This window comes from Nicotiana tomentosiformis, chromosome 6 (assembly GCF_000390325.3).
Source record: "Nicotiana tomentosiformis chromosome 6, ASM39032v3, whole genome shotgun sequence".
In the NCBI taxonomy this organism is placed as follows: domain Eukaryota; kingdom Viridiplantae; phylum Streptophyta; class Magnoliopsida; order Solanales; family Solanaceae; genus Nicotiana; species Nicotiana tomentosiformis.
The window spans coordinates 81,571,885-81,589,732 of record NC_090817.1 but is presented as its reverse complement, the minus strand read 5'-3'; the positions used below and the strand labels follow the sequence as shown (position 1 = coordinate 81,589,732).

Genomic DNA, 17,848 nt, shown 5'->3' with positions numbered 1-17,848 from the left:
CCCGGACTTGTATTGGTGGGAGATAGTAGGTATCCTATGAAATTAATCGAGGTACAAGCTGGCTCTGATACCATGGTTATCAAAAAGAAAAACTGTGAAAATGACAAGGAAGATCTCTGAAAATGCCCATGTTCTTCTTTGGCTAGTTTTGTGTTTATCCCGTTAGGCCGCCTTTAACGAAGCTGTCAACCATCTACAACGTGACTTCGTGCACTCCATTATACGGAAAAGGGATATTTTTGTTCATTTCCAAGTTGCAAGAAAACAACTAAAGAAACAGATGAAGACAGCCACAAGAATCGAAGTGCAAACTGCAAAGCATGCCTGTCTCCTAATCAAGACAAAATGGAAAAAAAAAATGAATCGGAATAATCACTGAATTCAAACGTTGTTTATTAGCGGATTGCGTGATATGTTTGCATCAAAGGGTTAATTTATATCAACTTTCAAGTGATTAGGCTTTTTCCAAGTTATCCTTTCTCGACAACTTTGTCATTCTTGTTGTCATATGCATTCCATTAATATCTTATACAGGTTAAGGGGGTGCTTCTATTTTTCTCGTTTCCCTAATTAGGAACCTTCTGTCTATCAAAATCATTCAAAACTCTGGAGAGAAAAAAAAGAGAGCCTCAAATCTATTAAGAAATGCCTTGGAGATGAAATAGGTCAAACCAACAAAATAATGAGAAGCGATAGAAAGGTTCGAGCACATTGTGTATGAAAAACTTGTAAGTACATGTAGTCTGACACTCTAACTAAACATATCTTCCCCAGCACTTCTCTTTTTTCTCTTCCGTTTGTAAATCTGGACTTCACATTATCCCCTTTTAAGTATATCTCTAATGCTATTCATATTCAACTTAGTCCCGGAAAACCATTTGTTTGTGAAAAGAAGATAAATTCATAAGAAACACTAACAGAACCGCAGAGTGTACTTTATTAACAGAACACATGGAAACTGGCCACAAAATAAAATGCTGCAATTGAAATTAACAAGTTTCTGTGTTCCAAGTCCTGAAAGATCAGAGTTGATTTGGTCATGCCAATAGTAACAGTATCCGCCTTTTTTCCCCCCAAGTAAACAGTTAAACTGTATCATGTGAAGTACTACAGATCGTCCTAAACCAATAGATAATTAACAATGCACAAGCTCTTCTCTTATATGAATCAAGACAGTAATCTACAAGCCTGAAAAAGGAGAAGAAAAAAGAAGAGAAGAAAAGAAACAAGGGGAAAAAAACAAAAGTTTATGTCTTGCTACAAATTCTATTTCTTTAACACCAACTCAAGTTGAACAGCAGCCTCTCTTCACATTTGCCGAGTTATCACTGACATTGATGGTTGTACCCTGACCAGGAAGTGCAGTGCTCGCGGCTGCTTCCTGAGCTGCCAATGCCTTCTTGCTTATGATATGATAAATATCTGTCAATATAGTCTGGAAAGCCTTGTCAACATTAAGAGCTTCCAATGCTGATGTCTCAAGAAATGAAAGTCCTTCCTTCTCAGCTAAAGCTTGACCATCCTGCTCAGAGACTGCTCTAAGATGTCTAAGGTCAGACTTGTTTCCTGCCAGTATGATTACAATGTTAGAGTCTGCATGGTCTCTCAATTCTCGTAGCCACCTCTGAACATTGTCAAATGTTTGCCTCTTTGTTATGTCATAGACAAGGAGTGCACCCACTGCTCCTCGATAGTAAGCACTGGTAATGGCTCTGTACCTTTCTTGTCCTGCAGTGTCCCATATCTGGGCCTTCACTGTTTTTCCCTCCACCTGCATCATTTAGTAAATATATTACTCCGTGAGAGATGCCAAAAGACAAGTAACTTTGTACCATCCCCGCATTTCCATGACGTAATAGTGAGAAGAAATGGATCTTGTTGCTGGCAGAAAAAACAATTTGCATCAGTTACACTATAGGGATTACAAAGTCGATAATTTCATAGTGTTCAGATCTTTTTGTCCAAAAGGACATGATAAACGCCATTAAAAACTCCAATTCCCTTTTGTTGTTGAACATTTTCATTTTAACAGAGAGTAGTATTGTGTAAGGCCACACATAATTGTTAAAGGTGTCATGCCTAGTCATAAGCATTCCTACTTTTTCCTGGGAAGCACATCAGTTGAGCTTCAGACAGATGAATCCATAACCAAGGCAATTAGACATAAATCACAAGTACCAAAATTTCTTCACTCCTAACAAGAATATGTCTATACAAAAGGTCTAACTGCGTCTATGCACTTTATCTTGTGCATACGTGAAGATATGACTGAATCTGTACTCTGTAGACTATTAAAGAATCAAATTTCTTGGCTTTCATTCAGTAGATGATGATCATGTTTGAGGTGTTTGTTTTTGTTTACAAAGTATAACGAGATAAACGAATTATGATGATGAGTCATTTAGTAAAAATAACTATGACCATGGAAGCGGAATTCAACATATGAAACAGAAAGCAATCATCAGCACATACATGTGAAGGACAGTCGCATTAAATGCTCAGCTTGAGATGAATAAATGCTCAAAATCAACAGCTCCCATGATTCAATAATCTCTATGGCATCCACATCATAAAACACACAATTCCAACAGGCATACAGTCAATCATTCAGCAGTTTATTTTAGCGTTCATGTTTCACAAGAGCAATTACAAAACCCAAAACTTACGATTTTGTGTAAAAAATATTTACCCAATCAAGTCACTTAAAAAAGATTAACTGCAAACAACTCTATTTAATAGTATTGCTTGGTAATCTACAATAAATTGTAAATAACATAACAGGTTAAATCACACAGATGTTGTAAAAGATTCATTACATTGTCAGTGTATATAACTTAAATCCAAAACTTAAAGGTTGACCAATAGAAACTAGAAAATTACTGTACGTAAAGCTCAAAAGGAATGAGTAAAATAAAAATACATCATGACTCATGAGATTGATACATACCTGAAGTGTTCTGGTAGCGAACTCAACTCCGATAGTGGACTTCGACTCCAAACAGAATTCATTTCTCGTGAACCTGGATAAAATATTTGATTTTCCTACTCCAGAATCCCCAATCAACACGATCTTAAACAAATAATCGTACTCGTGATCCACTCTATTCGCCATCACTTATGATTTATGATATCTTCTCTCCCAAAACCTAGACAAAACGAACAATTTTTTTCAGATCGGCAACAACACTCCCGATCTAATCGGATCCGATGTAAACCCTAACTGCAATATAAGACATAAACAGAGGCTATTTTCAAATATTTATAAGCATATGCTAATCTTCAAATGTTTATAAGTATGCAAATGAAAAACTTACCGAAAAGGAGTGATCGGAACGGCGTCGTTCTGAGAAGAAACCGGAGGCGATTGAGGAAGAAAATGGATGAATGAGCAGAGATAACAACGGGGAAGTATTTGGCGTTTTGAAACGGCCAATGTGCGCACTACTACCCTTTGCTCCGTTCATTTTTTCCCAATAAATACTCCGCCCAAAAAAGAACGATTCTATTACTCCATTATTATTGCTATTGTTATTATTATTATTATTAATAATAATAATAATAATAATTACATATTTATAAATAAAAGTAAACAAATGTTTGAAGCGGTGTCGTTTTAGGGAAGCTAACATTTGACGAAAGGAACTGGGTTGGCACTGACAGTGGCAGGCTGGAATGGGAATGTTTAAGTTAAACTATTCCTTTAATTTACTGAATTAATTCACCGAATCAAAACATTAGCAGGCAAACCGGTGGCACCTTCTCCATTTCCTAGGAGAGGCTATCATATGCTCATATTCTCAACAACTACTATATATATTTTTAAAAAAAATTATTAATCATCTGGTATTGCACTAATTAAGATTCATGGAATATTGGAATAGCTATTTGCATACTAACCAAAATTCCATTTGAACAGTTTGATTGAATATGTAATTTTAAAAACTTTTAAAATATGTTAACTAATAAGTTAACTATATACAAAGTACCAAATAGTTATTTGCATACTAACCAAAATTCCATTAATATAGTTTGATTGAATATGTAATTTAAAAAACTTTAAAAATATTTTAACATATAAGTTAACTATATTAAATTGGTACAATTACCAACAAATCATGTTAATAACAACAAAACAAAATGTCAGTATCACATAAAATCGGAAGAGAAATTACTAGCTAATGGTACTTATGAATTATGATCAATCTTTAAATGATTGAGGAGGTGTCGTGGCAGTGATTATGTAATCAAGCATGCGTTATTTTTTCTTTCACCAATCAAGCATGCGTTTACTTTTTCTTTTGTGCGTAATCACAACATTATTTGGAAAAAAACAATACAACATTATGGTCTCATTTATATTCCTTCACTAGGAATTAAAGTCGATTTACTCCTATATGTAGGCTGTAACGTTTTGGTTTAATTGTTATAGGAGCATAAATTTGAACTTCAACTTCGCTAGGCTGGAACTTTTATTTTTTCTTCAGCTAATCTATAGTCAAATCTTTGTTAAATTCATCGTCGTCTCTCCCGTAAAAGATTGCCTTATTTTTAGGCTTTTTTATTTGTGAGCCTTGTTGGCATATTTGGAGTCTTTTATTTAAGGCCTTGTTGGCCAAATAAATGGCCTTGTATTTTGAGAGAATGTGGCCAATTGTTGGTCAAGCATTTCTTTCTTCTCTTCCTATATAATGAGGACTCTCTACTCATTTGAAAACACACCAACAAGACTTGAGTCTTCATTTCTTATTTCTTCCTTTATTAAGAGTGTTTTGTATGAGAGTTAGTGTTGGGAAGCACTTGTGTGAACCCTTTCTTTGGAGTGATCTTGTGAGGTTATTCCCTTAGGGTATTTAGGATTAATTAGTGTATTTACTCTAATTTTATACTCTCTTTTGTACTCTTATTGTTATAGTAAACTGCCCCTCTCCGCTTGTGGGCGTAGGTCACTTTGACCAAACCACGTTAAATTTGTGTCTTCTTTATCTACTTTAATTGTCGTTGTTATCAACTTTCATTGTCTTTGTTATTGCCATTATACCGTTGTTTGGCTATATTACGCACTACCCGAGTTCCCGATCCTAACATCTCCTTTTGAGTTTGAGTATTAAATCTAGGGTGTACATCGAAAACTGATAAACCGCCCCAAAGCAACAATTTGAATCAACGTGAAAAAAGTGATTTGGTGAAGAAACATTCCCGATCGTAATTGCCTTTTCACTTTTTTTGTAGTTACATAAAATTTCAGGTTTATACTTTAAAAAATTGAGTTTTTGTCTTATATATACTTGTATACGGTCGAAATCGGGCATGTCCGATTTCATAGGCACGAGAAGCTGCCTCGAGAGTAAGCTCGTTATAGACCAGGCTCGAGCTCAATGGCAGAGTATGAAGCATGAAGATCGAAGTGCTCGCTGAAAATCGAGACCGGGCGTGACCGACTTCGAGTAAGGCGTAATAACGGAATGGCAAAAAATTAGCAACCGACCTAAGATCTCGGCAGAAATTTCGGAACAGATCGAATCAAGCGGTTATTGATGCCAATCATGGGATTTGTTTCCGTTATAAGAATTGTACCTTATTTAAGATTTCTCTATTATATAAAGAGGGACCCCATTCATTTGTAGGAGAAGATTCACTGAGAAACATATAGAAAAAACGTTGCTCTCTATTTCACTTACTATCTATTATTATTCATCATTGTTTATTTTTCTGTTCTTTATTGTTCTCCTTATCCAACCTCGAGACCATCTCGAATCGAGATCGAAAGCTCTGCTAGAACACTAGTTTGATTTATTTTATTATTCAAATTATCTTTTCAATTCCTTGTTTATCAATTGGTATTGAATTAAATCATGTATCCTTAAAATCACTAAATAAGTTTAATTGTTACTCGAATTTTAGGGTAAACGGTTTGGCGCCCACCGTGGGGCTAAGGATAATAGTGATTTTTCAGTACTGATTCTGGTGAAACGCACTATTTTACGCTTGTTCTTGTCAAGTATCTTTGCTTTCAGGTTAAAACATGTCAAACTCACAAAACGCATCCACACACGGTGACAATGGCGTCGGATTCTATGGGAAAAATAAAAATATGATTGCTCCAGGAATCGAAGTGCCACAGGCTACTCACGGGGGAGCACCGGTCGCCAACCCCACCGATGTCAGTTTGCATGTTGCTCTAAATGCGGATCTAGGCACAGATCTCGATGGGAGTGTACACAGAGAAGGTCGGTCTAATGGCCAAGGAACACAGGGCAGAGGAGACGAGGGAGTCAGTCTCCAAGTAATATTCGAGATGCTTCAGGCTCAAAAGTCGTTATTGCTCAATTAAAAAATCAACATAGAGCTTTGAATAGGATCGAGTCGAAAATTACTTGTCGTACCGAGCCATTACCGGAGAGGTCGAGTGGTAACGAATCGGGGACTGATCCTGCGATAATTAAAATGCTGGAGGAGCTCACCAAAAGAATTGAATCAGGGGAGAAGAGAATCGAAGCCAACGATAAAAAAGTGGAGACATACAACTCTCGAGTTGATCAGATACCGGGGGCACCGCCAATCTTGAAAGGATGGATTCAAAGAAGTTTGTACAAAAACCCTTTCCTCCAAGTGCGGCTCCGAAGCCTATTCCAAAGAAGTTCCATATGCCATACATACCCAAATATAATGGTACTACCGATCCCAACGAGCATGTTACTTCATATACATGCGCCATCAAGGGTAACGATTTAGAGGATGATGAAATTGAATCTGTGCTGCTGAAAAAATTCGAAGAGACCCTTTTGAAGGGAGCAATGATTTGGTATCACATCCTACCACCAAATTCCATCGACTCATTTGCCATGTTAGCAGATTCTTTTGTAAAGGCACATGTCGGGGCCATAAAGGTCGTAACGAGGAAATCAGACCTTTTCAAGGTAAGACAAAAGGATAATGAAATGCTGAGGGAGTTCGTGTCCCGATTTCAAATTGAGCACATGGAGTTGCCACCGGTCACAAATGATTGGGCCGTTCAAGCTTTCACCTAAGGGTTGAACGAGCGGAGTTCGGTAGCATCACGTCAGTTGAAACAAAATTTGATCGAATATCCAGTTGTAACTTGGTCAGATGTGTACAATCGATACCAATCTAAGAACAGGGTCGAGGACGATCAATTGGGAGCTCCTTCCGGTTTAGCACATCCAAATAAGTCAGCAATTAAAAATCAAAGGGACATCTACAGGGAGCCAATGTCGAACAGATATCGATATCAACCATATACCGCAAATCGAAGGAACAATAAGGATAATGGTTCAGGACGCAATTCCTCCCAGAACGATCAGAGAAGTGATCGAAGACAGAATTCTCGGGGACTTATAAGCAAGAGTGGTTTTGACAAGTATGATGATCCTACATAAGCACCTCGGTTATCAGAATATAACTTTAGCATTGATGCATCAGGCATTGTATCGACAATCGGAAAGATCAAAGATACTGGGTGGCCCAGACCCATACAAACTGATCTTTCTCAAAGAAACCCAAATTTGATATGCAAGTATCATGGCATGCATGGTCACAAAAATGAGGATTGCAGGCAATTAAGGGAGGAGGTAGACCGTCTATTCAATGAGGGCTACCTTTGAGAGTTCCTCAGCGATCGAGCCAAGAATTATTTAAGAGAAAGTGATGCCAACAAGAAAAATAAACAGGAGGAACCCCAACATGTCATTCATATGATGGTCTATGGGGTCGACATTCCACATGGACCGATATTCAAACGCACTAAGGTATCAATCACTAGGGAAAAATGAAACCGGGATTATGTGCCCGAAAGCACTTTATCATTCAACGACGAAGAAGCAGAAGGCGTTTTTCAGCCCCACAATGACGCTCTGGTAATTTCTATCTTATTAAATAAAGTTCAAGTTAAGTGTATTTTAGTAGATCCAGGTAGCTCGGCGAATATCATCCGATCAAGGGTCGTGGAGCATCTCGGCCTACAAAATCAAATCGTGCCCGCAGTTCGGGTCCTAAACGGCTTTAATATGGCCAGTGAAACAACTAAAGAGGAGATTATTCTACCAGTAAACATGGATGGAACCATTCAAGATACTAAGTTCCACGTGATCGAGGATGACACGAGGTACAATGCCCTACTCGGAAGGCCTTGGATTCACAATGTGAGAGCAATCCCTTCGACACTCCACCAAATGATAAAATTTCCGACATCAGACGGTATAAAAACAGTATATGAGGAGCAGCATGCTGCAAAGGAAATGTTTGCGGTCGATGAGGTAACACCGATATCGACACTATCAGCCTCGAAAAAGTCGAACATCAAAGATAAACAGGAAGTCAAATAGCAATCACAGCCACCAGCCTCGACCGAATAAGGGAAGCGGGAGATATAAGAAGAAGAGGAGGATTTTCTAACCCTTCGAACTTTTGTTGTTCCCAAAGATAGTGAGGCCACCAAATCATCGGTCGAAGAGCTGGAACAGGTTGTATTGATCGAGTACCTGCCCAAGCGAAAAGTATACCTGGGAACGGGATTAACCCCCGAACTCAGGAAAAAAACTTATTCAATTTCTTGTTGATAACATAGATTATTTTACATGGTCTCATTTAGACATGATAGGGATTCCACCGGAGATAGTGACACATCGGCTGAGCCTGGACCCTAGATTCAAACCGGTGAAGCAAAAGAGAAGATCCCAGTCCGATGTAAAGCACGCATTCATAAAGGACGAGGTAACTAAACTTCTCAAAATAGGATCCATTCGGGAGATGAAATATCCCGAATGGTTAACCAATGTAGTTGTAGTCCCTAAAAAAAGGGATAAACTTAGAATGTGTGTAGATTATAAGGATTTAAACAAGGCGTGCCCCAAAGATTCTTTTCCACTACCTAACATCGATCGCATGATCGATGCCACGGCCGACCACGAGATCCTTACTTTTCTCGATGCCTATTTCGGGTACAATCAAATTCAAATAAACCCGGAAGACCAAGAAAAGACTTCATTTATCACCAAGTATGGAATATATTGTTATAATATAATGCCCTTCGGGCTAAAAAATGCAGGAGCTACTTACCAACGCCTAGTGAATAAAATGTTCGAAGAACAAATAGGTAAATCAATGGAGGTTTATATTGATGACATGCTAGTTAAGTCCCTACGCGTAGAGGACCATTTGGCTCATTTGCAGGAAACGTTCGAGATTTTAAGTAAATACAACATGAAGTTCAACCCCAAGAAATGTGCTTTCGGGGTTGGTTCAGGAAAGTTCTTTGGATTCATGGTATCGAATCGGGGAATCGAGATCAACCCTGATAAAATCAAGGCCATCGAAGACATCGCCATCATGGATAGTGTAAAAGCCATACAGAGGCTAACTGGGCGGATAGTTGCCTTAGGCCGATTCATTTCGAGGTCATCAAATCGAAGCCACATATTTTTCTCTTTACTCAAAAAGAAGAACGATTTCGCCTGGACCCCGGAATGCCAACAAGCATTGGAAGAGTTGAAGCGATACTTATCAAGCCCACTACTTCTTCACACTCCAAAGGTAGATGAGAAGCTTTACTTGTACTTGGCAGTGTCGGAAATTGCGGTAAGTGGTGTCCTAGTTCGAGAAGAGCGAGGTACACAATTTTCCGTTTATTATGTAAGTCGGACCTTAGGAGAAGCAAAAACTAGATATCCACACTTAGAAAAATTAGCACTTGCACTAATAAGCGCCTCTAGAAAGTTAAGACCATACTTTCAATGTCACCCTATATGCGTATTAACCACTTATCCACTTCGTAATATTTTGCACAAGCCCGAACTGTCGGGTCGATTGGCTAAATGGGCCGTAGAACTCAGTGGGTACGACATCGAATATCAACCTTGGACGACCATCAAGTCTCAAATTTTAGCAGACTTTGTGACCGATTTCACGCGAACCTTCGAACCCGAAGTTGAAAAGGAACTCTTGTTAAAATCGAGTACGTCATCGGGGTATGGACCCTTTTCACAGACGGTGCTTCAAATGTGAAGGGGTCCGGGCTAGGTATCGTTTTGAAGCCGCCCATGGGTAGCACTGTTAGGCAATATATAAAAACTTCTAGGTTGACTAACAATGAGGCCGAGTACGAGGCCATTATTGCAGGTCTCGAGCTAGCTAAAAGCTTGGGGGCAGAAGTCATTGAAGCCAAGTGTGACTCTTTAGTGGTGGTGAACCAAGTAAACAAAACCTTCGAAGTTCGAGAGGATAGAATGCAAAGTTATTTGGACAAGCTGCATGTAACTTTGCACCATTTCAAGGAATGGACTTTACAACATGTACCTCGAGAACAAAACGGTAAGGCCGATGAACATGCAAACTTGGGGTCATCGGTAGAGGAAGATGAGATCAGCTCAGGGATTGTCGTTCAACTCTCAAAATCTGTGATCCAGGAAGGTCGTGCCGAGATAAACTCTACAAGCTTAACCTGGGATTGGATGAATAAATATATTGAATACTTGAAGTATGGAAAGCTCCCATCGGACCCTAAAGAGTCGAGAACCCTACGAACCAAAGCTGCTCGATTCACATTGGCTGAAGATGGAACATTATACAGAAGAACATTTGATGGACCATTGGCAGTGTGCTTAGGAGCCGGAGGCACCGATTATGTTTTACGAGAGGTCCATGAAGGCACTTGTGGGAACCACTCCGGCGCCGAATCACTGATTCACAAAATCATTAGAGCAGAATACTACTGGGACAACATGGAAAAAGATAGTAAGGAGTTTGTTCGGAAATGTGATAAATGCCAAAGGTTTGCACCAATGATCCATCAGCCCGGAGAACAACTTCATTCAGTCCTATCCTCATGGCCATTCATGAAATGGGGGATGGATATCGTCGGCCCTCTTCCATCGGCCCCAGGTAAAGCTAAGTTCATTTTATTTATGACTGACTATTTCTCTAAATAGGTTGAAGCACAGGCGTTCGACAAAGTGAGAGAAAAAGAGGTTATAGACTTCATCTGGATCACATCGTGTGTCGATTTGGGATACCCGCAGAAATAGTATGCGACAATGGTAAACAATTTATCGGCAGTAAAGTGACGAAATTTCTCGAAGACCATAAAATAAAAAGGATATTGTCAACTCCATATCACCCTAGTGGGAACGGACAGGCCGAATCGACGACAAAGACTATCATCCAAAACTTGAAGAAAAGGTTGAACGAAGCTAAAGGGAAGTGGAGAGAAATTCTACCCGAGGTCCTTTGGGCATATCGAATAACATCGAAGTCCAATACAGGGGCAATTACATTTTCCTTAGTATATGGCTCCAAAACTTTAATTCCAGTCGAAGTCGGAGAACCCAGCGCTAGGTTTCGACATGCAACGGAGGAATCGAACCATGAGGCTATGAATACTAGCCTCGAATTATTAGATGAAAAATGAGAAGCGGCACTCATACGAATGGCTGCACAAAAGCAACGAATCGAAAGGTATTATAATAGAAGAACCAACCTTCGCCACTTCAGGGTTGGGGACTTAGTGTAACGACCCGACTTGTCGTTTTAAGAATTTAAACCTCGCCTGGCGGCATAAGGCCCTAAGCAGCTTCTTATTATGTGTATTGATTTGCGTGCATGGTTGAATTCAGTTACCGGATTATTTAGAGTGATTTGGGATACTTGGTCCCTAAAACGGAAGCTTAAGTCTTAGGATTTTTACCGTAGTCGAAACTGTGTGAAGACGACTCAGGAATAGAATTTTGATGATGTCAATAGTTCTGTATGGTGATTATGGACTTAGGAGCGTGTCCGAAAAATTATTTGGAGGTCCGTAAAGTATTTTGGCTTGAAATGGCGAAAGATAAATTTTTGGAGAGTTTGACCGGGGGTTGACTTTTTGATATCGGGGCCGGAATCCGATTATGGAAATTAGAATAGCTTTGTTATGTCAATTATGACTTGTTTGCAAAATTTGAAGTCATTCTAGATTGGTTTGATGTGTTTCTGCACAAGATATAGAATTTGAAAATTCAAAGTTCATTAAGCGTGAATTGGGGTATGATTCGTGGTTTTGATGTTGTTTGATGTGATTTGAGGCCTCGAGCAGGTTCGTGTTATGTATTGAGACTGGTTGGTACGATTGGACTGGGTCCCGGGGGCCTCGGGTTTGATTTGGGGTGGTTCCAGACCAAGCTTGGGTGTTTTGATGTTGCTGGTTGCTGGTTCTGGTGTTGTTCTTCGCGTTCGCGAGGAGCCTCTCGCGTTCGCGAAGAAGGATTTTGTTGTTAGGACTTTGTTCTTCGCGTTCGCGAAGAGGTTCTCGCGTTCGCGAATAAGGAAAATTTATTGTTCGTCGTCTCACTTTAGAGGCTCATATCTCGCAATTTATAAGGAATTTGAAGATGATCCAAAAATAAAAATTGTAGCCCTTTGTGTTTAGTTTTCAGAAAGGTAAACCATTTGTTATTTGGAGTTATGTACAAAAGGTTATGGTGGATACACTATTGTCTATCCGGGAAGAGTTTGGAAATCTCTATTGCACATAGTTGATTTTGAAAGCTTATATCTCGTAATCTATAAGGAATTAGGAGATGAATAACAAATGAAAGTTATAGTCCTTGGAGTCTAGTTTTTAAAAAGTCAAACCATTCATTATTTGGAGTTCTGTAAAAAATGTTATGACCATTATACTAGAGGCTATCTAAGAAGAGTTTGAAAATGACTTTTGAAGAATTTATTCATCGCGAATGCAAGGGGAGTCTCGCGAATGCGAAGAACAAACCCCTGGGCAGTAGAATAAAGTCCAAATTCGTGTCATTCTTCCATTTTTGGACCAAGGAAGCTCGGGTGAGGCGATGTTTCGAGAGTTTTTCAAGGAAAACATTGAGGTAAGAATTCCTAACTTCATTTTGGTTAAATTACATGAATCTATTGTTGTTTTTATCACTATATTAGTGAATTGGGTTGAAAATTTTAGAAAATCCTCTTGGTTTAAATTTAAGATTTGGAGGTCGATTTGTTATAAAAATTCGATAAAATTGGTATGGTTGAACTCGTATCGGAATGGGTATTCGGATTTCATGAAAATTATGTCGGGTTCCGAAGGGCGGGCCCCGCGTTGACTTTTTGGAATAAATTTTTAAGTCGACGTATTATTATCCGGAATTATTTTCGATGAATTTTAATGAAGTTATACAATTAATTTGGATAGATTTGAGCTGTCCGAAGGTCAATTCAAGCAAGAAGGCTATTTTGGAATATCGGCCTAACTTAAAAAAGGTAAGTGTCTTGCTTAACCTCGAGTGGGGGAATTACCCCTTAGGCATCGAGTCTTATGTGCTATTTGTGAAATGTGAAAAGCCGTGTACGCGAGGTGACGAGTACGTACTCGGCTTATATGTGTAAATTTTATTGAGTTAACATCTTGAGCATATTGTATGGTAAATTGGATAATTGTTGGTATATATTTAATCATCTAATTGTCGTGCCTAAATTCTTGTTGTTGTTGAATCTGTTGTTATATGACAATTTGATGCGATTGTTACTTGATTATTTATGTAATTTCGTGAATTTGTTGGTTTGATAATTATTGGAATTTAATTTCATTATGGATTTTCCCTCTGCAAATAATTAATTAAATGAGCTTAAGAAGAGGTGTTTATATAACTATTGAAAATTTGAATTTAATAAAGACTTTGCTTTATGTTGAGTAATTTCTATCTCTATTGATTGTTTTTGGGTGTTGTGCACATTGTGTGGAGCTTTTCGCTATTTGTTGTGAAATTAATTGACTTGGTTGTAGCTTTGGAATTTGGTTGTGGTCATTGGGCAAATTGTGATATGAATTGATTTTGTTATGTTACTGTGATAATTTCCCATGTAAATTATTGTGTTGTGTGAGTTGTTATTTTGGGGAGATAAGGGTGGCATTTCACCGTTGATATTATGTGGTTATAAGGGTGACATTTCACTGTTGTGTTTGTTGGAATATTGTCTGGGCGGAGCGATAAGGGTGGCTATAGGAGTGATAAGGGTGTCAATAGGAGCGATAAGGGTGGCTATTGTCAGGGACGATATGTGATGATGTGGGGTTGTGATGTTGATAATCTTCATGTGATGTTGTGATTTTCTTGTGTTTACTTTTATACCTTGTGCAATTTGTCTTCTTGTTAGTAAATTGATAACAATCTGATTTATGTTGAAATTGAGACCCCCAGGCTATTGCCAGGCGGTTTATAAAATGAAATGTGGGCACGAGATGCCGTGAGTAAATAATGAGGATATTTGGCACGTGAATTGTCCGTGCAGTTGTGATATGAAATGTGGGCACGAGGTGCTGTGATGAAATGATAATGATAATTGGCATGTGAATTATCCGTGCAGTTGAGATATGAAATGAGGGCATGAGGTGCCGGGGAAATATGATAATTTAATTATGGGCACGAGGTGCCGTGGAAATATGAAAAAGGGGCGAGACCCGTATTTTTATGATTATGAAATGAGGTGTCACATGGTGACTTTTTAATTGAAAGAATTATATTCAAAATATTTATTTGGAAGGATTTTTACTTAGAAAGTGAGAATTGTATTTGAAAGATATTTATTTGAGGAAATTATATTTGAAAAGATTTATTGAAAGAATTATATTTGAAAAAATAATTATTTGAGAAAATTATATTTGAAAGAGATTTATCTGGAAGAATTATATGTAAAAGACATTTATTTGAAGGACTTGATTTAATTGGGTGTAATTGTGTTTATTAATTGTTGAGTAATATTAATGATGTTCTTGTTGTCTGTTGTGCATATCACTGGTTGTTTTATCCTGCCCTTATTATTATTTGTCTCCTATTATTTTGTATATTATATTGCACATATTATTAGACTAGTGAGTGTCTTGACTGTACCTCGTCTCTACTCCATTGAGGTTAGTCTTGATACTTACTAGGTACCGACCGTGGTGTACTCATACTACACTTCTGCACATTTTTGTGCAGAGCCAGGTATTGGAGACATCGGACTTGAGAAGAGTTAAAGCGGGATCGTAAGGATTCAAGATAGAGCTGCTTGGTCGTCGCAGTCCCTTGGAGTCTTTTCATTTCATTGTACTGTTAATTTTAATCAAACAGTATTATATATTCGGTCCTCGTGATCATTCTATGCATTCAGTTAGAGTTCGTGACTCAGTACTACCAGTCTTGGGAGGTTGTACATTCATATTTGTTCCTTTGTTAGTTTTGGTTACTTATTTAATTAAAAAAATAGCTCCAGAAATGTAATTGAAATCGGCTTACCTAGTCTTAGAGACTAGGTGCCATCACGACGCCTGTGGTGGGATTTTTGGGTCGTGACAAGTTGGTATCAGAGCTCTAGGTTCATAGGTTCTACGAGTCATGAATGAGTCTAGTAGAGTCTTGCAGATCGGTACGGAGACGTCTGTACTTATCTTCGAGAGGTTAGAGAACTGTTAGGAAATTTCCATTTCTTTCATTCCTGTCGTGCGGAATTTGTTGAATTTGAAATTCGAGCCTTTGTATCTCTATTCTCTCACAGATGGTGAGACACGTGCTACCGGGTTAGCTGAGCAGGCATTCACACATACTGCTAGGGCTGCAAGAGGCCTGGGCCGAGATAGAGGCCGAGGAAGGGCACGTGCTACGACTAGAGCACCTGTCAGAACAACAGTTGAGGAGCCACCAGTAGCTACAGTTGGGGGACATGTACCGGAAGCACCTGTTGTTACTCCCAGACTTCAGGAGACTTTAGCACAGTTCCTGAGTATGTTCGGTACATTAACTCAGGCGGGATTGATCTCTGTTACACCAAATATTCTGCAGATTGGGGGAGTAGCTCAGACTCCTATCACAGCTCCACAGCAACAGGTTCACGTTGGTCAGGTTTCGAGTGTAGTACTGATACAACCTGTTATTCCAGTTCAACCTGAGGTCAGGCTTGAGGCATCAGAAGAAGAACAAAAAGAGACTTGAAAGGTTTAAGAGGTATAGTCCTCCTACTTTCAGTGGTACAGCTACAGAAGATGCCCAAGGATTTCTAGAAAATTGTCAGCGTATTCTCCGTACCATGGGTATTATGGAAGTGAGCAGAGTTGCCTTTACTACATTTCAACTGTCAGGCGCAACGTATCAGTGGTGGCAAATCTATGAAGAAGGTAAACCGACTGATGCCACACCACCAACTTCGACTCAATTTTTGGAAATGTTCTTGAAAGAGTTTGTTCCCCATACTCTCAGAGATGCGTGGCGCACAGAGTTTGAACGGTTACGTCAGGGCATTATGACAGTGTCAGAATATGCTATCAAGTTCAGTAAGTTAGCCCGTCATGCACCTATCCTAGTTCCTACAATCAGAGAACGGGTCTGCATATTCATTGAGGGGCTCAAATATGATATTAAAATATGCATGGCTAGAGAATTGCAAACTGATACTCCATTTCAACAAGTGGTGGAGATTGCAAGGAAGATTGAGGGTGTTTTAGGCGAGGAAATGGAGTCTAAGGAGGCCAAAAGGTCTCGAAGATCTGGAGGGTTCAGTGGGTTTTACTCTTCAGCTAGAACCCATTATAGCGGAGGCTCGAGCAGTCGATCAGCTCAGTCCGCACATCAGATTACTCGGATTTCTCCAGTAAGTTCTTGCAATGCACCACCGGTACGAGATTCCTATAATGATTATTTTAGTTATCCAGCACAGACTCAATTCGAGCAGTCGCGACCTCAGAGGGGTTGTTATGAGTGTGGTGATGCTAGGTACATCATGAAAGATTGTCCCAGACTTGGGAGGGGTGGATTTCATCAGAGCACTCAAGCTACAAACTTTATTCCAGTTAATACTCTACGTGTACAGTCAGCTAGAGGTGGAGGACATGCGGGTAGTGGACGCCTAAGAGGTGGAGGCCCGACTCATTGATATAATCGCTATGATTTGGCCGAGGCCAATACACCGGATGGTGTCATTATTTGTACGATCCCTATTTGTTATAAAAAAATATTTCCCCTTAGTTGGATTCAGATCTGAATATTGAGGTGAGTCCTCCTATTATGCTCCGCTTATGGGCGAGCTTCGTAAATTTGTGACCCACTTATATGTGTATCCCTGTAGGGAGATTTAAAGATGTGAGCTTGTGTCTGTCATTTTAGTTTTGTGCACCATTGAGGGCTAATAGTCCAAAAGCAAAATTTTATTATTCAATGCAGTGGGTTTTGATGCGATTTCGGAATAATTGATTTTAATTTTTATGAATTATACGCCCTACCGGTATGAGGGTTCATTATGTGTTGTGAAAACTGTTTATGAAATATATTGAAAAGAAGAAAGAAAAGAAAGTTGAAATTTCAGTTGGCACAATGTGCAAAATACTTGTGATTCGGAGTTGAGGACGTGATCCTCGCATTTTATGTGTGATGTAAAATATTTAAACCGGGCTACAAGTCGCGATGTAAGTTATATAAGGACGGGGTCCTTGTGGTGAAATATTTATGAGTTTAAAATTATCCCTTTGTGAAATTAATTTGTACAATAATATTTAATAGGGAGTCATGCCTGTTAGGCTTATTTGATAATTCTTGAGTATTTTTCTGTTCATATTCAGCCATTTTCGTGCTGTAAACATTTAGTTTTAGCCTATGAGGTGAGTGCCCAGGTAGTGTTAAATGTGACTCGTTAAGTCGGATAAATAGTTATGAGGTCTTCATGCCTCACATTCTGTCATTAGTATTGTGAAAATTCAAAATGAGGTATTGATTAATATGAGATTTATTGATGATGCTGGAATTAATTATGAACAACTTTTAAGACGTGAGATGTGGTGATGAGCATACATATGATGTACTTCATGTCCTGATATCACAATGAT

General features: G+C 38.8%; 1 protein-coding gene across 2 annotated transcripts; it reads right to left on the bottom strand.

The window, feature by feature from the left end:
• Positions 1 to 1,032: 1,032 nt before the first annotated feature.
• LOC104098536 (ras-related protein Rab11A) lies at positions 1,033 to 3,512 on the bottom strand. 2 transcript variants are annotated; one of them, XM_009605293.4, is made up of 3 exons: positions 3,315 to 3,512; positions 2,948 to 3,146; positions 1,033 to 1,771 (listed from the first exon to the last, which is right to left on the bottom strand). In XM_009605293.4, exons 2-3 carry the CDS (start codon positions 3,110 to 3,112, stop codon positions 1,286 to 1,288), a joined length of 651 nt encoding a protein of 216 aa, XP_009603588.1. In that variant the 5' UTR covers positions 3,113 to 3,146; positions 3,315 to 3,512; the 3' UTR covers positions 1,033 to 1,285. The 2 variants fall into 2 exon arrangements, with proteins under 2 accessions (XP_009603588.1, XP_009603594.1); XM_009605299.4 differs by having other exon boundaries at positions 2,948 to 3,220; positions 3,315 to 3,498.
• Between the last annotated feature and the right edge of the window lie 14,336 nt (positions 3,513 to 17,848).

Excerpts from the sequence above, each read along its gene's own strand:
- LOC104098536 (XM_009605293.4), bottom strand. The coding sequence starts at position 3,112 with ATGGCGAATAGAGTGGATCACGAGTACGATTATTTGTTTAAGATCGTG. Across the intron at positions 1,772-2,947 it reads TCGCTACCAGAACACTTCAG|GTGGAGGGAAAAACAGTGAA; the intron begins GTATGTATCAAT and ends TAAATGATGCAG.